General features: G+C 48.0%; 6 protein-coding genes across 6 annotated transcripts; 2 read left to right on the top strand and 4 right to left on the bottom strand.

Moving 5' to 3' along the window:
• Positions 1-3,966: 3,966 nt before the first annotated feature.
• Positions 3,967-5,748, bottom strand: BKA55DRAFT_653981 (uncharacterized protein). The gene is made up of 3 exons (XM_046197384.1): positions 5,172-5,748; positions 5,063-5,122; positions 3,967-5,009 (listed from the first exon to the last, which is right to left on the bottom strand). Exons 1-3 carry the CDS (start codon positions 5,411-5,413, stop codon positions 4,106-4,108), a joined length of 1,206 nt encoding a protein of 401 aa, XP_046043347.1. The 5' UTR covers positions 5,414-5,748; the 3' UTR covers positions 3,967-4,105.
• A 4,476-nt stretch (positions 5,749-10,224) lies between these two features.
• BKA55DRAFT_544976 (uncharacterized protein) lies at positions 10,225-10,828 on the bottom strand (the record flags this gene model as incomplete). The annotated part of the gene is made up of 2 exons (XM_046190769.1): positions 10,225-10,630; positions 10,725-10,828. The coding sequence occupies 2 exons, from the start codon at positions 10,826-10,828 to the stop codon at positions 10,225-10,227; spliced, it is 510 nt and encodes a 169-aa protein (XP_046043346.1).
• A 535-nt stretch (positions 10,829-11,363) lies between these two features.
• On the bottom strand, positions 11,364-13,489 carry BKA55DRAFT_544975 (uncharacterized protein; the record flags this gene model as incomplete). The annotated part of the gene is made up of 7 exons (XM_046190768.1): positions 11,364-11,543; positions 11,603-11,833; positions 11,883-12,566; positions 12,621-12,801; positions 12,855-12,878; positions 12,933-13,351; positions 13,400-13,489. 7 exons carry the CDS (start codon positions 13,487-13,489, stop codon positions 11,364-11,366), a joined length of 1,809 nt encoding a protein of 602 aa, XP_046043345.1.
• Positions 13,490-17,673: 4,184 nt separating this feature from the next.
• Positions 17,674-18,115, top strand: BKA55DRAFT_582023 (uncharacterized protein). Its single transcript, XM_046194086.1, has one exon. It carries the CDS (start codon positions 17,816-17,818, stop codon positions 17,969-17,971), a length of 156 nt encoding a protein of 51 aa, XP_046043344.1. The 5' UTR covers positions 17,674-17,815; the 3' UTR covers positions 17,972-18,115.
• A 499-nt stretch (positions 18,116-18,614) lies between these two features.
• Positions 18,615-21,100, bottom strand: BKA55DRAFT_743011 (uncharacterized protein; the record flags this gene model as incomplete). Its single annotated transcript, XM_046201532.1, has 3 exons — positions 18,615-19,341; positions 20,335-20,913; positions 20,968-21,100. The coding sequence occupies 3 exons, from the start codon at positions 21,098-21,100 to the stop codon at positions 18,800-18,802; spliced, it is 1,254 nt and encodes a 417-aa protein (XP_046043343.1). The 3' UTR covers positions 18,615-18,799.
• A 518-nt stretch (positions 21,101-21,618) lies between these two features.
• Positions 21,619-24,290, top strand: BKA55DRAFT_598536 (uncharacterized protein; the record flags this gene model as incomplete). Its single annotated transcript, XM_046196252.1, has 6 exons — positions 21,619-21,688; positions 21,758-22,442; positions 22,497-22,657; positions 22,711-23,074; positions 23,139-23,489; positions 23,543-24,290. 6 exons carry the CDS (start codon positions 21,619-21,621, stop codon positions 24,288-24,290), a joined length of 2,379 nt encoding a protein of 792 aa, XP_046043342.1.
• Between the last annotated feature and the right edge of the window lie 160 nt (positions 24,291-24,450).

Genomic DNA, 24,450 nt, shown 5'->3' with positions numbered 1-24,450 from the left:
CCAGCCATTGTCGGACGTGATATAATACCAGTCGGAGATCCCCCGGAGCTCGTCTATAAACCACTGCTGCTGAAGCTCTTTACCTTTGAAGATAATCCCCGGCTTCAGAAGACGACCATCTGCGGTGACGGCTTCGATAAAGGTAGTCCAAGTGCAGGACTGAGAGCCCTTGAGGAAGGCCTTCCTCCTAGGATCGCTACTGCCAATAACCAAGGAATCCAAGCCTATATTTTTCAGTGGATTAGTGAATTTGGTAGCAAAAATGATCAATACTCACCAAATCCAGCCATGATACCGCCCTCGTCAACATTAACCGTGTTCTCCGGTTTGATCCAGCCATATTCGCTCTCCCGGATATCAAAGTACCAATTGACGGCCATTGGGGTAAAGGAATTGAACCTTGCAGCTTCCTGGCGTTTCCCCACCTTCGTCTTGATATCGTCATGGCGTTTAATGAACCTAGCTAGCCAGTGTACACCGATAGGCCTTTCCCGTCCTTGCTGTCTCAAGAGGGCAGCAACGGTGGCGCGAACTTGACTGTGAGAAGGAGCATAACCCAAGGCCTCTTGTCGAAGTATCCAGGTAACCAATCTGGACTTCTCCGACTTGGATAGCAGCTGAGCAGGCTGGGTGACCTCGGATTTTGACGGTAGGCCTCTTAATCGGTCAGAGAGAGTGGTCGGAGGCACGCCGTTCTTCTGGGCGGCCTGGTTCTGGGAGAGGCCATTTTCTGTGACATCTAGTATGGCCTGGATAACATCGTCCTCCGTATAGGATGATTGAGGCATGTTTGAGGTGACCAAGGAAAGATGGGGAAGAGAAAAGTTTGGATGAAGCTTCGAGGAGGCTGGTTGATAAGGGAGGCATTTTGAGACATTTTATATTAGTTCCGTGCGACCACACCGCAAGCGTCATTGTGGAAGCAAAGTAGAAATATTAAATTCCATGCAATTCTTAATATAACAGACATTTTCTCATCAAAATATCTTTCATTTTGACAACGTACTCTATAAGTGAAATTGGGCATTTTGTATGGGGAAAATCTTTTTTGGTGTACGGTAGGTGGGTACGTACGGCAGGTGGGTACTGCATGGTAAATACCGCAAGTTTGGGCCGTTTGGCAAGCTACACAACATCGGCGTCGCCCTTCGGACGAGCAGTCAACTTCTCGAGGACTTTTACGAAGCTCAACGGCAGACCGCCCCTACTGAACCGGTTCTGACGTGGGCTCAGAACGTCTGCACTCGTTGGCAATCTGACGAGGCGATGGCCTCGCGGGCTCTGCTAAAATGCACAGCCTTGAACAGGATGTTTGCTCTTATTGAGGAACGTTGGGTTAGCCAAGGGGGTAAAGACCAAGACAAACCTGCGATACTGAAAGAAAAACTTTCTCTTGAGGAGTGGAAAGTTGTTGCCGCGCTCCAGAGGATCCTTCAGCCTTTCAGGGTCGCCTCAAGGCAACTACAAGGTGAGGGTATTGCTGGCAAACGCTCAACTTCAGGGGGATTCGACGAGTATTTCCCAACGGTGGAGATGCTCCTTGATCACCTCGAGCTGGCCGTTCAAGGAGTGATGATTGAAGAGAACGAGGATCAGATCATGGAAGAGGTGCAACTGTTCAACGACATGGATGTGAACACTCGGAGACTTCTGAAGGTTTACATCAAGCTCGGATGGAAGAAGCTGAACGAGTACTATGGCAAGCTGAGCTCCACTGCTTATGTAGCGGCCGTTGTATTCCATCCTTGTAAGAAATGGCGAGCTCTCGAACGGCTTTGGGACCAACTCCCGACTCGTCAGACATCAGAATGGAGGAGAAGGTATGAGAGAATCCTAACGACCATATGGGAAGACAAGTACAAGAACAAGGCTTATGGGGCGGGGTCTGGGACCGTTTCGGCAGCAGAGGCTACGAGTGCCTTGGACTATATTGAACGTCGGCTGGCCTTCAGTCGCTCATTGGCTACGGGCAGTTCTGATTCTCAAGGGCGACAGTGCAAGCGACAACCAGCGGCGGCGATATCGCCACAAGACGAGTTTGACCAGTATCTGTCAGAGCCACCAGTTGACAACATGGCATACAAAGCTGATCCGATTGGTTGGTGGAGGGACGTTGGTGCTATACGTTTTCCTCGGCTGTCGTACATGGCCGTTGACTTTCTTACTATCGCATCGTCCTCGGCAGAAACGGAGAGAGACTTTAGCAGTTGTGGGAGGATGATAACACCACTGAGGTCACGTTTACGACGGCATATTGTGGGCATGTCCCAGTGTCTTCGATCCTGGAGCAAAGCCGGCATCTACCGGCCGACTCTTCCTCTTAGTCTACTTGAAGGCGAGAATTGGAGGCAAGTTCTTCAACTGGTAGGCAGGATAAGGGTAGATAGGGATAGCGAAGCCCAGAACTGATCTAATTGGTCATCGATCGATATCGATTGCTAGATCGATCGATTGTCACCCTCAGTTGATCGATATCGATCGAGCGGTGGTGATGCTCGATACAAATCGATCGTTTAGGGCTTGAAATCGATCGGTATGATAACCGATCGACTAGTGATCGATTGATATCGATCAACTGAAGGTGACGATCGATTTAAATCGATCGTTCAAAGCTGGAAATCGATCTATACGATCGATTTCCAAGCATGTTTTAAAGGGTCGGGGCTGCCCCTGCCTGAAGCCTTTACAAGCAAGGCAATCTGAGAATATCCCCCTGTTGACATGATTGATATCTCTTTGCAGGTGATTTTGCCGTGACTGGGTATCATTCATGTCCTCCTCTTTCCCTGCCCGAGGTCTCTTCCTTGCGCCGCTTTCTTGGGCAAATTTGATGAATAGGGCGTCAGAATGCACCTCTTCCAGCTCTCGAGGGTCTTGTAAGGCGGCCACCGCGGCTGTGAGGTCTTGAGCTGCAAAATGAAGCTATTCGCAAGTGCTACATCAAGAAGGAAGGACCAAAGGAGAGCCTGCCACGGGCCACGGCGAAATCGGTGCTCATAGCTCGTATAGGACCTTACCTGATCTCCTCGGTCTACATGATTCATTTCATCGTTATAAGAAGCAGATACAGTCGGTATAGGAATAACCTTTATTGCGGCGTCACCAAAGATCTCCTGTATCAGCTTGGATTGTGCCCCTTTGTCGGCAGGCTTCTTCCTTCTCTTTGGGGTGCGTTGGTCATCGGCACCGCTGTATACGGTGGAGAGAAATAACACGAGGCTATTATCCTTCCAAGCGATTTGAGCGACCTAGGAAGGACGAATTAGTAAGGGAAATGCATATAAATAAGTCCCCCGGGCGTACGAGGTCATCTATTGTAGGGATTGACTTTACTTCGTTATATTTAAAGCCTGAGGCACCTGCCTTATCCCTCCCTTTTGCAAGCTTAAGCTCCTTGGTGCTGCCACAGTTGGGGCGGGCTATGCCTGTAGCTCCGTGACCGGCTTCTCGAAGGGCACGGAAGAGATTGGGCGAGGAGAAGAGGTTATCCATAAAGACGTGATATGTCTGCTTCGGCAGCATACTAACTAGGTGAATAACGACTCCTGCCGTATTGCTGAGGGCCACAGTCCCCTTAGGGTTTCCCTTTCTCTACTTCCCCTGTTGCGGCTCTGTAGCCGGCTCCTTCTTCTTTGGCAGCTCGACGATAACAGCGGTATATGGTGATGCCGTCACATGCCACAGCCACCGAATAAAGAGGCCGTTTTGGGCGATAACCCAGACTTTGAACCCTATGGGCGTAGGCTTATTCTTGACTAGGGTTGTATCCTTGCTCCTGCCTGTAAAAGGGACCATACACTCATCTACAGTGACGTTATTCCCTGGTATATAGAGCTGGGCTGACACCTTCTGTATTAGGTCAGACCACAGTTCAGCAGCTTGGAATGCCTTCGGAAGGTCCTCTTCGTTACCTAGGTCAAGAAAGGTGTAGTCAAAAGTCCGTATATAGCGTGAGATTAACTGGAACCTCCATAGGGGCATGAACTTAATAATTGAATGCAGGGGGGCCTGAAAACCTAGGGAAGGGGGGCTCCACTGGCTTGCAATCGTATTTTCCTTATGAATTCCTAGGTAAATCAGCACCCCGAGCCATATATACACTCGTTTAGATATTAGCGCCAGTACCCCTGCACTCTTCTAGCTTAGAGCCATCGCAGACAACTACATTGTACAGGCATAGCGTGTTAGGCTCGATTGGGATAAAATCCCCAAAGTCATCCGTCACCTGCTTACCACCATTCTTATCGAAACATTTCGTGGGCTCCACTAGAACTTTCTCCTTTGAGAAGCCATACTTGTTGATGATTGTATCGGCGACGTCAGGCTGTGGGTCCATGTTGCCATCCCCGTCGACCTTGACCAGGACGTATCTGGTATAGACCCCGTTTTCGTCGTTCTGGCACAAGTTTGAAGCCCGCTCAGCGTCTTCGCAAGAATCTTTCTCTGGGTCAATACCGGAGAAACGCGCGATGAAGATCTTTTGGGCCTGGAGAGCCAAACCGATGGAGTAGGTCTTGAACGAGTCAATCATCTTGGCCTGGAGTTCGCTTTGAGTGAAGTTTTGAGCGCTGCCAAGGAACCTGCCACCCTTGAGCTGCTCGTAGATGCCACCAGGGTCAGCAACAGGAGTGTCCAAGACCTTCTTGAGTCCATCAGATACAGCTGCTTGGTAAGCCTGGATGATATCGGCCAGGGATGCAGCCACGTTGCTCCATTGCAGGAATGCATCGGTTGTGGGTGTCTTAACAAGTGAGAGCGTGTAACCGACGTAGCCGGTGAATGAGGCCTGCACTACTCCTGCAATCTTGTCTGCAAATGGAACCACGCCAACTGTGGTGGTGATGGCTCGGACGACATTTTGAAGGGGGGTAACGTTGTCGTCGGGAGTTGGGTAGAGATCAGACACAATTCCTGGCAGGGTTTGACCGATGATGCTGGAAGCGAATTGGATGGCCGTATTGATATTGTTCATATAGTTGTTCCAGTTCTGAACTCCCATCAGTGCATACCTGTGGAAGGATTAGGAACAGATTTCTGCTGAAGGATTGCAGGCGTTACTAACCAGGCAGGCAGCTTGACCGGAACACATGGCTGACCAGCATTGCAAAATTGATCGATACCGCTATTAAGTGTTAGCTTGTAGGAAACTATATTCTACCACACGATCTTACCAGAAAAAGTTGGGTGAGCCAAAGGAATCTGCAAGAGCCTGCACGTTGTTGGTCTCAGCCTGAGTGACATTGGGAGTCCAGTCTATGAGGAACTGATCGATGTTGAGGGACGTCCAGGTTTCCTGAGTCAAAGGATCAGTGTCACAAGAGTCTGCTCCGGTTCCCGATTGGGGCAGAGGGCTCGCAGAAATATGACAAGCCCAAAGGGCCGTCGAGTAGAGAATAGAGAGAGTCAACTGCATTTTCAAAACACAGGTAAAGAAGCGAATGGATAAAAAGCACGATAGTAATGAATGAAAGTATGAAAGGATTGTTGGATACTAAAAAAGAGAACGAGGCTGTTGGGTGTCAACTCTTCTAGTCGATCTATATTCTTTAAATGTTTTTATAGCCTTAATTCTTCAAAAAGCATAACGAAATCCAGTGGTGTTACTTTGAATAATCCGTTGGGGTCGTATTGTCTCAGAATGATAGGCGGTTGCAGGGTTGACTTTATTGAGACTTGTGAGACAGACCCTTGATTAAAGTTTACCTAGTTATAGGTGCATTTTATAAATAGGAGAATGCTTAAAAGAGTAGCCAAGAAAGGTTATTCGTGATGGATATTATGATGGACGAATCATAATGCTTTCTCATGTGGGGTTTACTGTATCAGATTATCCCACATTCGGGGTCGCCGGAACTCTATCAATCCCACTTGCCCTATTCATGACCGATTCGTGCCTTGTAAGGTCCTAGCTGTATTATATAAGCGGTAGCCGGGAGTATGAGAATGAGGAACACATGTGGATTCTAGAATGCCGGTAGTAAGACCTGTCAACTTTCAAGTGGAATATAAAAAATTAAAGTTCTAGTTTCCACGCAACATGTCTGAACTCTTTGTAATCCTTGTAGCTACAACCTGTTTTCACGCCGCCATAACGGTTATAACGACATCCAACAAAGCTGATAATTCAGGAAAAGATGTTAAAGGCACATAGCTTTAAGGAGACTGGTGTTAAAGCTTTTTGGCTAACCTTTGAAATAATGCCCATGCCCCTGATGGCTGGATCGTATTCTACTGCATTACTGAAGCGTTAGAACAAGGCTCACTTGCTTTAACCACGTTCATAATCGAGAGTAGAAGCATCGGCCTCTTTGGTGCCTTTGTAGAGGAGAGCTTCGATGATGACGTCGAGTCTTCTTCTCCTCTTATTGACAAGTTCTAGTGGGGAAACAAATCAATGCCTCCATAGGGATGAAGCGAAGGTTGTTTGATAAAGAGTGGGACGATCCATACCCAGAAGTGCACCTGTCATGCACTTTAACCCTTCTGCGCTCGGCCAATCCGCTTTTTGCAGACCTCTAGTATCACAATTTAAAAGAACAGCAAGACTGATGTTGCAAATGGTTGTCAGTCATTGGAGCCCTTGATCTTGGCGCTTCCGGATCGGTCGATTCGTAACGCTGACGATGACTTCATGCAAGGATAGGCGTACAAGCTGACCAACAATAGTCCTCATGGTCTTTGAAAGCATCTTTATCAGACTATCCTGGAAGATGGGACAACATACATTGCCCGAAATTTTTTAGAGTTACTGCTTGCTTGAGATAGATAACTTCATCTTAACCTCTACCCGTTGGCTCGAGCCGGGGGGCGGGCCAACTAAGCTTGCTTAGTTGGGCACAAAAGGGTGATACAGCGCGAAAAGGCTGATACATCCGGAGGGGTCGCTTTTGGGTGCGTTTTGCAGCATTTTCAATCGCCCGATGCTCTCACAACGTCGAAATTGGTTGAAATTGGCTGGAAAGCGTAGTTTGAAGCTTCTTGTGATACTGAATTGACTATTGACTATATCTGACTGGGGGAAATGACTGCTGTGGCGCCCAGTCGGCGCTGAATTGGGGAACAGTTTCCCTACCAAAATAGGCTATTTCTTATTCCCCTTCCCTCCTGATCATGGCTGCCACCGCCGCTCTTTCCTTCCTTATGAGATCTCGTATAGACTCGTGAAGTTGTGTGTGGTGTTATGAGGGGCAGGGCGTTGAGACGGCTGAAGGCAACGATGACTGGGGAGTGGATTCGTAGTCAAGCAAGCAGGGCGGCGATGAGGGCATCACGACTTCGCTGCTACCGCTGAAATCGCTAGGAGGGGGGGTTTCTTCTTCTTTTTCGTCACTTCCTTCGTCGGCACGCGGCTGCGTAAGGCGGAAAGTGACGGAATCATCGCTATGAGGAAGGAGAGAGAAATCTACCGCATTGAGGGACTTCACAGCGAAATTGGCGTTGCAAATAGACTCACGGAGATCATTAGGGAGTTGTGTATCTATCATAAAGCCGTCAGTAACTTCATTTAGTGCCTCGGTTATAGCAAACCGTTGTGTATCCATCGATAAATAGTTATAATTCTTCCCTATATACTCTAACCACTTTTTAAACTGTAACTTCTTTGTGATGCCTTTAATTATGACTTCCTTATTCCCTCGCTAGTCTTGCTATAATGCCTCCATCTCCCTGATAAGCTATGATCGTTATTGCCGAATCTCGGATCGAATACTCTTCTTCTGACTATTGGCGATAAAGTCCTCCTGTTGCTCGCGAAGCTCCTGTAGGGAAATAGTGTTAATATAGTTAGAAGCGGCTTTTACACGCTTTCCCCGCTTCCTCTAATGATATCTCTTCTCGATGCGAGCTCGGCGGTTATCTATATACTTCTTGATGATATCTTCAAGGAAAATAGCTTCATGAACGATATTCTGTATATGTTTGAGACCCTGACGCGTTGGGGAACTTAGGATATTATTATATCGGTCCCTGAAGCCCTATGCGATGTCGGAAGCCGTAGAGAACCGAGTTTCTGGCGGAAGAAGGGAGAGAAATGCAGGATCAATAGTCTGCTTTGACTTTAGCTTCTTCTTCAGCAGATATTCGACTGCCGGCCGGTCTGTGGGCGGGAAAATCCTTGACTTTTCGAAGCCTCTAATGATATAAGCGGTTATGAAGCCCTCATTGAAGATCTCCTGATTTCGGGCTAATTTGTATGTGAAAAGAGGGGGATTTCGGAGAGGGTCAATCAGCGAAGCTTATACCTAAAAAGCTCCTGCAAAGTCGCGGCGGTTAAAGGTAAGATTTCCCTTCCGCAACGCCTAACGAAGCTTTTTTTGATGTGCCTCCTTCAGATACTGAAAAACGCCTTTATCCATAGGTTGTAATATATGCGTTAAATGCAAAAGCAAGAAAGCTACAAGGATATTAAACTTCATATAGTATTCTCCAAAGGCGAAAGAGCCGTGGCTAGAGAAACCATCGATAATAAGTAACCGCCACACGAGATCTTCATCCCTTATGCTTTGCGTATTTGGAGCAACATCATATTCGGTAAAGGCATTCCCAGGTTGCTTTAGGTGCTCATTATAGCCAAAATACTGTTCAAAATCAAGCTGACGATGTTGTATAGTAGCAGATTTCTCCTAGGAATGACGGTTAAAGTGCTTTGCCCACTCAAGAGTTATCTTGCCGTTAGAGAAAGCTGTATCTAACTGTACGAAACGCATATTCGGATCGCCGTCGATATAAGTCCAATCTAGCGTTGGAAATGCCTTGAAGTTCAACCAAGGAGGAGTTGTTGCGCCGGCCGCATTGCCCGTGCCGATAACAATACAAATCTCCCGATCTGCAGGGGAAAGAACCTCTGTAGAAGTCTTCTTCTTTGTACGTACAACGAGGCATTCGACCCGTTCTCGCAGTATTTCTACTCTAACTCCCGCTTGGTCAGCATTCCAGCACTCAAAGGCGCCGATTCTGTAGTTGGTGATAACTTCAGTGAGTCGTTGGAACCACTGTTTCGTCTCCTCAACGCCTGCTTCCTCATACTCCATGCGGGCGGCTTCCTTCGCCTTCAGTATCGATTTATCGAGCTCGGGATGATCATCACGGAAGCGCCTATACCACATCCTGCTTACAGGCTTCGAATCCGGGTTTCGACGACTTCGTAACGTATTTGCTGCATCTTCGACTTCGTATTTGGAGGCGGGCAGCCCGGACCGTTGCATCTAGATGACGAAGGCCACGATAGCTTCCTCTTCCTCAGCTGTAAGTTGCCTCGGCCGCCCTATTCGTGGATCAGGCACTTCGTTAATATCGAGGGTATTCGCAGCTTCTAGCTTCTTCGCGATGTGGCCGATAGTCGTGTGCTTGGAGCCCGCATAACGCTTCTCGGCCTCACGAAGGGATAGCGGTCGTTTTGTGCCGTTGGAGGCATCGCGAGAGAGGCCTCGTTGGGAGCGTAGGCGTGAAGAAACAACTGCCTGAGCAGCCTTAAAATTTGCAGGCGAGTGCATAATACAGTTGGATAAAAATTGTGGTATATTGACTGACCTGTGTCTAGCTTTTTGTTGATTTTTGGTGCAAAATCGCGAAAGATCGCGATAGCCGGAGGTGCGGGGCTGTATCAGCCTTTTCGCGCTGTATCACCCTTTTGTGCCCAACTAAGCTTGCTTAGTTGCCCCCCCTGGCTCGAGCCAACGGGTATTCCTCATATTCAAACAGCCAACCTTGATGGAATCCACGCGTCAGGGTTTACTCCGCCACATTGGCGAGCGGGTTACTAAAAAGAGCTAACGAAACGTTAGATTTACATCTAGCCCTTGAATATCCTAATCGGTCTTTTCCCTTCGATGACAATTAACATCGTTGAATTTGCCCGTTTTATAAAGAAGAGTATCATCAACTGCAAGCCAATGTTCGGCATTCCACTTACTGGCACTACCTTATGATTTCCAGCATGATTAAAGTGGTGACTACTAGGTAAATTAGCGTGTTGACGTATAGAATTCGGTTGGCATGATTGATGCCTCTAATAGTAGGGCTACTAAGCTCTTTGTTGCCTATTGGTTTGTGGTTGGTAGAAGTGGTTAGGTGCTTATAAAGCGTTCCATATTCCTGTGTCCACTATTACCTACACCAATCGGTGCTCGTCGGAAAGGGTAATGTTCAGATTATCGACTTTGATCATATCAAAGACAGATTCCATTATTGATACGGTTCCGACCGGGGAGCCATCCTCCAACCCAGTCACTGCTTTAACCCTAGATATCCTCCTCTATCGTCGATAGTATCGCCAGAAATGAACCATCTCATTACATTGCCTATAACAACCGCCGGGTGATTCTTGACCCCGTTGGATGGCAAGCAAAGGATCCAGCATGTAGATCCAACAGAGAAGACGCCACCACCGTCTGCAATCTCGAAAACCGCTATGTCCGAGCGTCCTTTGGGGTTAGTGGCTCCTCCCTGAGCAGCGACGAAAGCTGTATAGTCCTCTTTGACTGGCTGGTACATGTCATCAATGCCATCAGTTACCGCAAGAACGGCCGTTTCTGCCGGTGTGCCGAGCTTTTCGTCAACACAGCCAAGCTCGTCTCCAGCCGCACCGTCCAGTACTTGGCCAGCATCACCGATTGCAGCACCATCTGACACACTGTCAAAGACCCAGTTATATCCGGGGTAGGGGCCTTGATGCGGCGGTAAGGCCGGGCACAAGCCCAGCCTTTGGCGCAAAAGCCAACGCCTACGAGGAAACGTGGGTCTTGTCCGCGCAAACGCCAGATACCTCCTGGCTCACCGGTGTTGCTGTGATGGGACTCTCCAGGAACCGAGGTAAAGTTAGTGTCGCCATTGAACCCACGTCGAACCTCGATAGTATGAGTACCCACTTATGTCAAGATCTGCCCCTTGGAGGCTTTAATGTTTACGTGCGCAATCTTAGATGACCCCCGCTTGCACGTGACAACCCAGTCAACAATATGTACCTCATAGGTCTTTATGCCATCGTCCAAAAGGAGATGTCTGGTAAAAGTGTAGTTGACGGGTCGCGCTGCTTCCGGTACAGGATGCGTTGCGGGAGCAATTGGATTTCTTCAGCCATTTTTGGCCTTAACCTAGGCTTCTTCTACTAGCCTTTGGATCTTCTCCTTGAGGAGGTTTGTGAGAGCATTGGGAAGGAGTTCGCGGACGAGTGCGGGTTTATCAAGGCGACAGAGGTCGAGGCGAAAATGCATATTGCGCCTAGTGTCACTATTATGTTCTATCTATAGTATGTATCTAAAATGAAGAACTGCATATAGGCATTATACAAAACCTCTCAGAGATAATGGGTAATACAAGTGAAAAAGAAAGGAAAACGACCTCAAAAGGTTTTAATACTTAAGCATCTACCAGGGGGTAAAAGTTCGGCAAAGCTTGCCATCTTGTCGCTGCACCCAATCCTCGCTCCCAACGCACTGGGGACACCAGAGAAGACCATGAGGATCATACTTCTCCTTGATGTCGCGAAGACGGGCGTAGTTAGGTCCCCAGAACGACCACTGCCAGCCAGGCTCGATTGTGCTTGCCTTGATTCCACCTGTTAGCCAAACTCATCCGATATGAGAATCATAGAGTGGTGTCTTACCTCGTTGAGATAAGCACCTTGAGCAGGATCAAGATCTCTCATCAGTGCAAGTTTTCGGTATGTTACATCGTGAATAATGCTTCTGATCTCAGTTTGGTTTGTCGAATCAGTCCAGGCTTGACCCGTGATAAGGTGGACGGTCGCATTACGCCAAGAAGGATGAAGGGAGTTGTTGACGGACTTGGGGCTGATGGTAAGAGTACCGGAGATTGAGAGATTAGGCAAGCCATTCTATAATACAGTTAGCGAGAGAACTTGGCAGAATATGAACTATACATACCGATGGTGCTTCCTTGGTAGGTCCGATCTCCTTGTAAACAGCGGCAAACTCGTCAGTCTTTTCGGTGACGGTGCGTCGTGAAATCAACCGAGAAGCTCTGATATCATGACCAGCGTTGACAGAGCCAATATCAGGCACCATCTTTAGCAGTTCTTGCCAGTTGTTAAGAGGTAATCGGCTCAGAGACCAGTCGACAGTGTCGTTGGATGATCCCAGCAGCTTGCGGAGTGGCTGTAAAGCATTGTCGTAGGTCTTGTTAGATCCCTCAAACATCATAAGTGAGCCGCCGAAAGAGAGAGCCTCGGCCGATGGGGGGCCTTCGACGGTGTAATAGCCATGAATTCCTGCATCTTGCATGGCCGGGAAGAGTGCATGAACATCAGCAATTAACTGATACCACTCTTCTTCCGAGGTGTGGTTTTTGGCACTGATGTCAAATGCTCCCATGATCATTTCTGGTGCAGGATAAGCCTTGACAGTGAGCTGAGTGATGACACCAAAAGTACCACCACCACCACCACAAATGGCCCAATAGAGATCCTGGTTTTGACACTCGTTGGCAATCACCACTTTGCCGGATGGGGTGACAATCTCTGCCTCAAGAATGCTGTCGGCGCCCTGACCGTAATGGCCTGTCGCGAATCCGTGACCGCCTCCAGTGGCCCAACCAACGACTCCGACATCCTAAGTCACAAGTCAGCCATAATGCCAAGTTTTCCTGCGTATTAGAAGACGCACGTTGCTGGTGCCACCAACTGCCAAAGCGTTCTTGGCTGCCAAGGTATCATACATCTCTCCATCCTGAACACCAGCACCTACGGTGGCGGCCATGCGAGGGCCTGGGGCGTTCTTCTTATTAGGGCATGTAGGCTTGAACTCCTTCACCAGTTCAATATACTTCAAGTTGTGAGTCCAGATTCTAATCAACTGTCAGTATTCGTTCTGGGTATTTTGAAATCTAGTCACACATACGACAGACTACTAGTTCCCAGGTTTCTATTAAGTATTAGCCAGGACAAATAGATGAGAAGCAGTTATCCATGTCTTTACCTTCCGCCACCAGCATGTCCAGTATTCTTGATGACCAATCTGATATTCTTCTCGGCGGCGAACTTCAGTGCTGCTGCAACATGGTCCGTGGTAGTAGCATTCACAACATAAGCAGGAAGCACGTCGTTTAAACAGCTGCGTTTGCCCGCATCAGGATCGCCGTAGATGCTAGTTCCGTTTTTGTAGACGGGAGTGCAACCAGCATTAGCCCATTCGGTGTGAAGACTGGCGGGATCACTAGAGTGAAACTTTGACTCTGGCCACTGTTCAATTACCGAATCGCATGCCTTGGGGTCGTAGCTGGGATGAGACTGGTAGCAAACAGCTCCCGGAGGAATATACCGAATTAGATGGCCGTCGAGAGTGGAATTCAGCGAGACCCAGGACTTGGTCGAAGGCCAACAGGAATCCTCAGAAGTCTACTATGCTGTTAGTAAGTCAATCAAACCGGGGGTAATAGCACTCACGCATCGACATTGCTCCTCTGCAAATCCAGTGGCGAGAAAAAGGACTGCCACTGCAAGCATGGGAAGACGCAACTGTGAAAGTAAGTACATCTCAAGTATCTCCCAGTAGCGTGTAGAATAGAACGATGGAATGAATGATTTAGGAATAATAGCTCTTGTTATTAATGATATTATTGTAGCTATATATAAGATGAGGGTCATGTTCTGGTTGGGTTTCGGAGGCTTGACGTCATGGTACTCAATACACGGACACAGAAACGCGAATTATGCATTCTAAAATGCGAAAACTCAAGAGCAGAATGCGAAAATACCAATACGAAAATAGCAGAATGAGGCTAGCAGGCGGGTTTCTGCATTTTATCCAATCATGTCTTTTTACTCCATGGGTTATTGCGTTCAACTGACATCATTGTGCTATGCAGAGCCACATACAGTGCCGTGAATTCCGTGGTCTGCTATGTAGTGATCACAGCAAACAAACTAACGTATTTCACCGCCACCCCGTACACCCCCCCACCCCGCACACCACAACACCATCAACGCGTCATTAATACAATCCACTTCATTTACTTCTATAAAATTCAAATTAAATCCTTTTTTTTTCTATCAGCGGAAATGAATTCGCAAGTATCAGATTATGAATATAGGATGTTATTAGCAGTAAAAGACCAAAAATTGATTGGATTGCGAGCTTCGGCGCGAAAACATTCGATCAAGCTGTCGACTTTGAGAGATCGATGCGCCGGAGCCCAAGACATCACAACGGCACGTCAGAAAGACTTGTCGCTAACGGTCATACAGGAGGAAGACCTTGTTAACTATATTATCGAGAGAGAGCGGGCTTTTCAGCCTCTGACGAAGCAGGAAATACACGACTTTGCACAAGCCTTGTCAGCGGTCAACGGGGACATCTCGTATCTCGGCAAGAACTGGGTCGACAGACTCATATCCCGCCATCAGACTATAGAAATGAAGCCATCGAGAGTCATAGATGCTGCGAGGAAGCGTTGCGTCACGAAGGAGACGCTTAGTGAGTACTATCACGGTCTCAACTGGGTTATCGAGTCCAAAAACATCTCACGGCAACATTCGTATAATGTCGACGAGACTGGGGTCCAAATAGGGGAAACCAACGGCGGGACTGTGGCCGGGACCGTCATGACATCTAGTTCAGAGCGTATCAAGTCAGACAATTCGACTTGGAGCTCGATATTGGAGTCTATATCAGCAGACGGACGGCGTCTCACCCCAACGGTCGTTTTTACCGGCGAAAACCTCCAAGGACAGTGGTTTCCGAGCGTTTTCCCTGACTGGAAGTACACTACGAGTCCTACGGGCTGGTCCAACGCCGACATCTTCCTCAAATGGTTTATGGAGGTATTTATACCAGAGACTAAGTCACGGGACCGGGAACCCGGCACCCCGGGAACCCGGCACCCCGCTTTCAGCCTCAACACCATAACTTTCATCAATTCAATTACCCAAAAAGTCGATATAATACCCTGATTTTCATCTGGTCTTAATCCAATATGCCTTCTTATACAGAAGAAGATATGCTTAAAGCAATTAACCTTGTTCAAAATGGCCAATCACAAGTCAAGGCTGCTAAAGAAGCTTCCGTACCCCGATCAAGCTTACAGGACCGACTTCAAGGCATTATGCCTAAAAAAGAGGCTCATACAGATCAACAGCGGCTCGGCCCGACCGTTGAAGCCGATCTCATCCAATTTTTAAGGCTTCAAGATACCCTTTGTACTCCATTAACTCATTTCCAAATCCGGCAACTTGTTATCCGTATTTTAAGCTTACAAGGCGATAACAAACCTCTCGGCAAGCATTGGGTTACCCGATTTCTCGCACGCTCTAAGCAAATCAAAACGCTTAAAGCAATTAGAGTTGAATATAAGCGTATTGAAGGTGCAAAAGCAATTATCATCCGGTCTTGGTTTGACCAATTGAAGGATCCCGAGGTTACAATTATCCGCGGCTGCAACCGTTGGAATATGGATGAAACGGGTATCTTCCAAGGGGTCGGTATCAACGGTTTAGTGGTTGGCCAATCAGAGAAGCGGAAGACCTTAAAACGAAGCCCTCACAGCCGCAGCTGGGTCACAATAACGGAAGCTATCTGTGCCGACGGCACGAGCCTTATTCCCTTTGTTATCTTTAAAGGGGATCAGCCGCAACAACAGTGGTTTCCGAGGGATCCTTCCTTTTTAGGCAATTGGCGCTTTGCAACGTCACCAAGGGGATGGACCACTAACGAGATCACAGCCCTATGGCTGCAGGAGGTTTTCATCCCGTTCGCATTGCCCAAAAAGGAAGGGGAAAAGAGGCTTCTTTTCCTAGATGGGCATGATACCCATTTAACGGATGAATTCATCTTTAACTGCTTTAAGCATAATATACACCCCTGTTACCTTCCCCCACATACATCACATGTCCTTCAGCCTCTTGATTTAGCTAATTTTAGCTTGTTAAAGATGATATATCGCCGTGAACTCGAGATGGAAGCCCCACTCATTGAACAAGGAAATACAGCTAAGGCTGCCTTTTTAAGGTGTTATTTTAAGGCTCGGGCCGCTGCCTTTACCGAAGAGAAGGTCCGGGCCGGTTGGCTTGCATCCGGCTTGTGGCCTGTCAACGTTATGAGACCGTTATCAAGCAAGTATGTGATACCGGACGAAATTGAGGCTCAAGCTGCTGAATTAGGTAATCCATCTACACCACTAGCCAATACGAGCCCTCAATTACCTTATCTCAATACACCACATAAGCTATCTGATGTGATGCAGCTTGCAAGAGCCGAATTAGGCAATAATGCACTTACACCAACTAAACGGCACCTATTTCGGACGATTGGAAAGGGCCTTGATGAACGGGCCGTTGAATTAGCTTTGGTAACAGATAAAAATAGGATATTAAGCGAGATGATCGACCAATCACAGGTCTTAAAGAGAAAGAAACTTAAATTGGATCCAAATCAGAAGGTATTTACCTTAAAGGAAGTCTATAAAACAAGAGATACTATTATAGTTAAAACAGGAAAGGAATAAGCTTATTTTATCTATTATTAAATAGATATAAGCTTCTTTTACTAGTAGGAAAAAACTGGATGAAAATTAAGCTTATTTTTATTGATTTTTATATAGATAAAGATATTGAAGTTATGGTGTTGAGGCTGAAAGTGGGGTGCCGGGTTCCCGGGGTGCCGGGTTCCCGGTCCCGTGACTTACGCCGTCAGACCCGTCCCAATGGAGACTTTTAGTCCTGGACCAGCACAAGTCACACATAACAGCAGAATTGATGAAAAAGGCTTGGTTGAACAAGATTTGGCTCTCTTGGTTACCCTCACATTCTTCACATATTACACAGCCGCTCGATGTTGCCGTATTTGGACCGTTAAAACGGTACTATCGCCAATTGACCCGATTTTGGGCCTCATACGAAGCGACCTCGCCACATCAGCAACAACTATTCCTACAAGCTTATAAAGAGGCTTCCCGGAAAGCCCTGACTCGTAGGAACATAATAAGTGGCTTCTCAGCCACTGGTCTATTCCCAATCGACATACAGAAGGCATTGCAATCTTTGAAGCCCAAAGAGAAGAAACGCAAGTCATTTGAAGCGCCTACAACACCAAGGAAGCGGCAGGTAGTTGCCGAGACCGTGTGGGTAACGCCTCAAGGAAGTAAAGATATCCAAAAACAGCTCCAAGAGGCTCAAAAAGACGGAAATCTATCAATTCGCGACTTCAATTGTATCCTGAAGAAGGCGATGAAGTCAATTGACCAGAAGAACAGCCAAATACAGCACCTAGAAGAGGAAAAAGCTATACTTAAAGCGTCAGCAGCAGCAAAAGCTCCTACAGGTCGAGTCCCCGTTCAATTTAACCCCAACCAAGCTTTTCCTGAGATTGAACAGATCATCACAGCACGAGATCAAGCCGAAAAGAATGTTTTACGTCAGGTTGAGGAAAACAGGCGAAAACCACGTAGAAAAAAGCCGCCAAAAATACCAACGGTTGAGAGTACATTCTTTAATCAGTATCCAAAATCTTAAATTAATTGAATAAATACTTGTTGTTATATAATTGATTGAAGTCATCTACAGATTCTGTTGTGAGGTTATCATGGGTGTGTGGGGTGGGGGGGTGTACGGGGTGGCGGTGAAATACGTTAGTTGACACATATGTGGGGCTAGACGCAGTATCTTTACGGCATATGAATCGTCACGGGCCCCGCCGCTGATGAGTTAGACCCACGAGAGCTACAGTGATATTTAGTGCACTTCGGCACATTCGGGGCTGTGTTTTGTGCTCAACGTGATAATACGCGTATAGGCACAAAGAGAATAGCCGAACGCTGAGACACGTAATTTATCGAAATTATAAGCCACAGATGAGCAAGAATTTTTATGACTACATATTCGTTTATTCGGCGCACGGCATGTATCATATTGCTTGGCTCGCAAAACTGGAGCAAGGATCGCTCGTTTCAGGGTGCCCCTAGCCCTGTCATGATACCTGGAATCCTGACTGGTGTCGAGAAATCGATTCGGGACCCTTTTTAGAATAGCCACTTTGTCGGCACAGAAACGTCACTTATCTAGAAGGGCTACATGTAGGGAGCGGTTCGTTCTGGTATCCGGGGTGCTCGGGAAGTGATTAAAACAGTTGCTAGGCCCCGTGCTTAGTGTTCTCGAGGATAGGCGAATGGACCATATATTTATCAGCTGTTCTGGAGTGGTCTAGGTAAATTTAGAGTGACTTAAAGATAATAAACAGTTATATTTCGATGTTTTAATGAGGGCACTAGGAGTCTTATTCATGGCATTATTTGTTTGTTTGTTTGTGTATTTTTCGTCCGGGGGGCCATCGGCCCCGAAAAGTCCCCTGCTGGGGCACAGGACGTGCTGAGCTAAACTAAATACAATCGCTGCCATACTGAGTCAAACTCAAATCATCTGCAAGGCCTCTTGGATCGGAGCCATATCCATGCTCGAGCTGTTTTCGTACTCATTACCCCCAAAAGGCACCTCTCTACTTGTAGCCAGCCCTACAGTAGTTTCCGCTGAGGCACATCCTACAGGACATCAAGACAGCTGATCTTAGCAGAGCTCCTGTCTAGCGGCGCCGCCATCTAGTTCATCCAGCATATCATCGGCACAATGGCGCTTTACTTTCGAGAGGGCATCCCGTCAGCGGGAACACATCCCTCTCCAGCCTAGAATTCTCTTGCACAGACAGATCAAGTAGCTTTCCATACCCTAAAGCAGGAAATCCATGATCCCTAAGATCGCCAGTAGCTACAACCCAGAACCGTGCATCCTTGGGGAAAACCCTCGCAGGAGAAAAACTCAAGGCGGCTAGAACGCTGCTCTGTGGACGAGGCAGTCGCCTCATTCCACGGTCTCCAGGTAAGCTCTGTACCATTTCGACCCAGCGGTTTTGTCAAGTGGTCTCAGCCAGTGAGACAAATCGTCGAAGCCCGGTCGTGTTCCGGGCGGCAGCCGAGGCTGCAAAGAAGAAGACGTTCTCTGGGCAGTATGTGACTGCAGAGATCGGTCATGCAGCGTCCGAGCTGCAAAAAGGGCAGTGAGCCATTTGGGGCCCGTGCGTCGAGATAAGGGGGCACCAGAGGGCCCAAGAAGTCGAGCAGCTAGCGGCTGCTGGTGTTGTTCGGGCAGCAAAAGCTGCAGAGGTCGGTCGAGCCAGCGCAAAGCTGCAGATGAGGGTGAGGGTGAGGGTGCGACGACCCTCAATGTCGAGCGGCAAGATGCCGCGAATGTCGTCTGGGCAGCCAGGGCTGCAGAGGTCGGTCGTACGGGAAGTCGAGGGGCGCAGAGCCCGGATTGTCGAAGGTTCGCGAAGCCGGAATGTCGAGGTAAAAAGAAGCCGCAAATACCAGAAATGAAATAGCGCCCGGAGGCGATGCCAAGAGCTCGCGAAGCTCAGTGTCGTTGAAGACACTCATCACGAAGAAAGGTCAACTCTCTGAATCCCTTTCTTCAGGCAGCTGTTAGGGCCCCGCTAGCCCCACAGCTGCACTTGCTGCCATTTTGGCCTGTAAAAACTTTCTGCTTATCGCACTTAGCGTGCTTAAAGGATTAAAGTGAATGTAATGAGCAGCAGCAAATGTGTTGATTGATTGTTGTCTTAAGTTGTCCCTTGTGTGGGGTATTCCATTCCGTAGAGTTAAAGTATACAGCTAGATTACTAATGCAGTTGTTTCCTGAGGCCGTGAAGATCATGCCTACCCTGCGACACTGCTCTAGCAGAGCGCTAACAGCGGGTGCCAAGAAAAAGTTTTTACAGGAGAGAGTTGTTGGAAGTGATGCTTGGGATTACAGTCTGGCCACAGGGTAGACTTCGTAGAAAGGGCTAAGGATGAACGTGGGCTTGCGCGCTAGGTAACTTCTCTGAATTTACAAAGTTTGGTTGCTAAACGATGCTCCCATTCCATAACTTACTAGCTGGACATTTAATATATGCTAACAAATTTGTAGCAAGATTAGGTTCTTTCGTCAAAGAGCTTGCCTATTTTCCGCGCCATACGTGAAGAGGAGGCAAAGGCGGGTTGTTGATAAGCGGCACTACATAGAGTTCCTGGACATACGCGGTAATCTGCGCCGGCCACTCTCCTTCTCAAAGCTAGCTTGATACTGTCAGGAGGCATGATTACTACCGAGATTTGCCCCTAGGCAACAATTGCGTACGCACTCACTTGGACGTAACATCATTCTAACTACTATACACAAGCAGGCATAAACATGTATTGTTTAGCATAATAAAGAATTAGTAAAAGCTGAGCATCCTCACTGTACCGTATCATGGCTTATAATGTAGTACAGAATTATATTATTCTTCGAAACTTCGGATCATTAAACAAGCGACAAACGGTCGTCCCCAGTATCACCATATAACTAGGTCTCACCCACCGAACCCAGCTCGGTAGACTTGCCCTTCTGTCGCGCTCTCTTTCGACGAGCGCAGCACCCCATGATACCCTGTACTGTTGTCGCGAGCCACAAGAGAAGGCTGATGAGATTAACCCAGACAGCTGATCGCATCCTGCCACGTGACTCTGGTGGCGCAAATGCTTTATCTCCTTCTGGCTCTCCCGAGCCCAGATAAATCGAAGCGGATATCCCAAACTGTGCCAGCCATAGAATGGAGACTAGAGCATCCAGCAAGCCCCAGTACCATACAGCCGTCGTGAAGAACAGATGCACGATACAGACGATCATGGACAGTCCGGTTACAAACTCGGCGTAGACCCAAGATGAGCCTGCCTTGGCATTGTTTTTTGTCGCTTGTTGAAGGTCAAGTCCGTACAAGACCGCCACAACGATAGCGAATATACATTGCAGCATACGTAGCACAGCACGAGAAATCAGGCCTGCGACGCCCTTCTTCTCCCAGTAGTCAGCGGTATTCATCGATGGCATCGGGATTCGTTGGTGCGACAGCGAGCTCTCAAAATATGTGTTACGGTCGTATTGTACTGGAGGAACTTGGGTAGAGGATTAGAGGAAGGTCATGCTAAGGGGGTATAACAATAGCGTACTGTGCGTGAGGTATTCGACCTCCTTTGCGATGGCAGGGCAGAGTGGGCTTTCTTCTTGCAGGACTCGGAACTGGAATTGGCTCCTCTGTCGGTGAGTTTCCCAACTCAGAGTCTTCACAGGGGAGGCAAGCATGGCATTTATATATACGAGCGTACACTTTGGTCCTTGTTCAGGGTTGTCCCTGAGCTAGTGGATCCTTATTGTGAGAGACATCCTCCATCCGCCCTCTTGACTACTGTTGAGCGGATCCTCACCGTGAAGGCTTTTGCCACGCACTCAATCCCCCTCATCAAATACCTAAAAATAGTTGATGGTATGCCCAGTGAAGACTGACTCGGCCACACATGGAAGAATGAAATGAAGAAGTGGAGAAAGACTGGAGAAAAGGATTAGCTTGAGGGTGTGGTGGGGTCCAGAAAGACCAATCGCTGGATTCTCGCATTTGGACCTGAAAACGTATGTCAACTTGTGTCAGATTTAGTTAGTTGACCGGGGCAATGCATGTCATTAGTGGCACTAGTCATCACGGCCGTACCGAAATAAAATTGGGTCTTTGACTCGATGTATTTTTACGTTGTTCTTATTTAGATACATAATGTCATGACATGACAGAGAAAGCAGTGTTTGCTGGCACCCATCACCCAGCCATCATGTTGAACGGCCATCCTGCTGAAGACGCTGTCGATTTGGCGACAACAGCGATTGACGCCTGCGCAAGAGGTAAAGTGCTGAGAATGCCCGCCTCCGGCTTGTTGCGAGTTGGTTGACTGACATGTACAATTCTTGTAGATGATGGTCGAGTCGATATTGAAATCCCTCCCGCGCTCAGCAACCGACTTTCCAAGCTCCCCGACTTTGAAGACATCGATGCAACTCCAGAGTCGCCTCCTTCGTACCGAGCACACAACCAACCCATCATCAGTCTCAACATCCTAATCCAAGTAATCGGGAGTCGCGGCGACATCCAGCCATTCATTGCACTCGCCAACGAGCTACAAAAACACGGTCACAGAATCCGATTGGCTACACATGATATCTTTGCCGACTTTGTCATGTCTTCGGGCATAGAGTTCTACCCAGTAGGGGGTGATCCCTCTGAGCTCATGGCCTATATGGTCAAGAACCCAGGCTTGATTCCAAGCATGGAGAGTCTTCGCGCAGGGGATATCCAAAGCAAGCGCAAAATGGTGGCTCAGATGCTAGACGGGTTCTGGGACTCATGTATCCAACCTGACCCCAAAACTGGGGCCCCCTTCGTCGCAAACTGTATTATCGCTAACCCTCCAAGCTTTGCACATGTACATTGTGCCCAAGCCTTAGGAGTGCCGCTTCACATGATGTTCACTATGCCCTGGACCAGCACAGGAGCATTCCCCCACCCTCTGGCAAATATGACCATTTCAGACACGAACCGGGAACGTGATATTGCAAATTATCTCTCATACGACGTGGTTGAGTTTTTGACATGGCAGGGGTAAGTCGAAGGACACCCTTCGGACACAGAACCCTACTCATGCCCAAGACATAGGCTCGGGGATATCGTTAATACTTGGCGTCAAACCAAGCTTGGCCTTGAACGCGTCCCTCTCAACGAAGGCCATAGGCTTCTCAAGTCTCTTGAGGTGCCTTTTACATATTGTTGGTCGCCATCACTGATCCCAAAGCCTAGGGAATGGGGCCACAACATAGGCAAGTCTTATCCTTCCCTCATCATCACTGTTAGTAATGGCAGTATCATACAGATATATCTGGTTTCTTCTTCAGGCAGCCTCCAGCATACGAGCCCCCCAGCGACCTTGATGCATTCTTACAAAAAGGAAACGTCCCTATTTATGTCGGGTTCGGCAGCATAGTGGTTGGCGATCCGGATCGCCTCATGACCATGGTTCTGAAAGCCATCAATACCTTGAAGGTTCGGGCTGTTATCTCGCGGGGGTGGAGCAAGCTCGAAGGCGAGAAACACCCCGACATCTTTTACATCGATGATTGTCCTCATGATTGGCTTTTCCAACATGTCTCGGCAGTTGTTCACCATGGCGGAGCTGGAACAACTGCAGTCGGGCTGCTAAACGCACAGCCGACAGTAATCGTACCTTTCTTTGGCGAGTAAGTAAAGCCTTCTAATATTCATGTCTACCTTGGGTAGTCTTCTGACCCTGCCTCTCATCAGCCAACAATTTTGGGGCCAAAGGATAGCAAAAGCAGGCGCTGGACCCGAGCCAATACCCTACTCTTCTTTGACCTCGATAAATCTTACTGAAGCGATAGGCTTCGCTCTGAACCCAGGAGTTAAAGTTGCCGTGCAACAGCTGTCTAGGCAGATGAGGAGCGAATCAGGCGTTGAAGCGGCAGTTACTCACTTCCACTCTAAGCTGCCTTTGGAGCGATTAATGTGCGACGTGATACCGGAACTTCCCGCTTCCTGGACTTACAAAGGGAAGCATAACCAAGTCTTGATGTCCAAGCGAGCGGAGCGGCTTTTGACAAGATCACATAAACTAGATCAAAAGAAGTTGAAATTGTAAGTATTGGAATGGCTTCGCATTATTGATCTGACGTTACTTCTCCCCCCAGCCACCAACCAAAACCTATCTACATTGAGAGCCAGCGTTGGGATCCAATCACTGCCGCTGGCTCAGCATCAGTAGACGTTGCCACCACAATGGCAGACGCAGCAGCTGGCATCTTTGTCAAGCCCTACGAGACTATCAAAGAGAACCGCGCGGACGGCGAATCTAGCGACACCGCATCACAGAGTATCAAAAGAAAAAGCGACTCGGCAGCAGCAAAAAGAGCCATACAGGCCTCTTCAAAAAGCCTAGGGAAATTGGTTACGGCTTCAACCAAAGGCATCTTGATCGATATCCCAATCGCAATCACAGATGGTCTTCGTGCTGTGCCGCACCTCTACGGTGAAGACGTGAGACATCGAGGAAACATCACAGGTTTCAAGTCTGGCGCTGTTGTAGCGGGCAAGAACTTTTGTCATGGTATGTTTGAAGCTATCACTGATGTTGCCGTCTACACATACCACGGGAAGCGTGAAGAGCAAGCAATCGGAGCCGCAAAGGGGTTAGGCAAGGGCATGCTGAATCTCGTCACAAAGACTACCGCAGCTACGATTGGGCTAGTTACGTATCCGGCTCAGGGGCTTCAGCGGAGCATTCATGCCGCAGTCATGACCAAAACGCCCAATATGATCCAGGAATCTATGAGGGTAGAGGGAGACTGGATCCTTGGAAAGACTCCGGCGTCTGATGACGAAACTCGTGGTGTCGTGGCAGATTTCCAAACCTTCTGTGGCAGCAAGACCGCAAAGTGAAAAGCTAGGTAGTGCTGGGGTCAGAATAATTTCACCACTGGATGGGTCATAGTAAAGCAATGCTGATGGCTAATCGATCCCACTCTCCTTCAAGCTTGCGGTTTGCAATATTCTCAATAACTACAGGGGACATCAATAATGGTGTCGAATCGTCGTTTCC

The sequence above is a fragment of the Fusarium redolens genome, assembly GCF_020744475.1.
Source record: "Fusarium redolens strain MPI-CAGE-AT-0023 chromosome Unknown BKA55scaffold_21, whole genome shotgun sequence".
NCBI classification, from domain to species: Eukaryota; Fungi; Ascomycota; class Sordariomycetes; order Hypocreales; family Nectriaceae; genus Fusarium; species Fusarium redolens.
The sequence above is the reverse complement of the archived record's forward strand: the minus strand, read 5'-3'. Positions and strand labels throughout refer to the sequence as shown.

Excerpts from the sequence above, each read along its gene's own strand:
- BKA55DRAFT_653981 (XM_046197384.1), bottom strand. The coding sequence starts at position 5,413 with ATGCAGTTGACTCTCTCTATTCTCTACTCGACGGCCCTTTGGGCTTGT. Across the intron at positions 5,123-5,171 it reads GGCTCACCCAACTTTTTCTG|CGGTATCGATCAATTTTGCA; the intron begins GTAAGATCGTGT and ends AACACTTAATAG. Across the intron at positions 5,010-5,062 it reads CCGGTCAAGCTGCCTGCCTG|GTATGCACTGATGGGAGTTC; the intron begins GTTAGTAACGCC and ends ATCCTTCCACAG.
- BKA55DRAFT_582023 (XM_046194086.1), top strand. The coding sequence starts at position 17,816 with ATGACTACATATTCGTTTATTCGGCGCACGGCATGTATCATATTGCTT.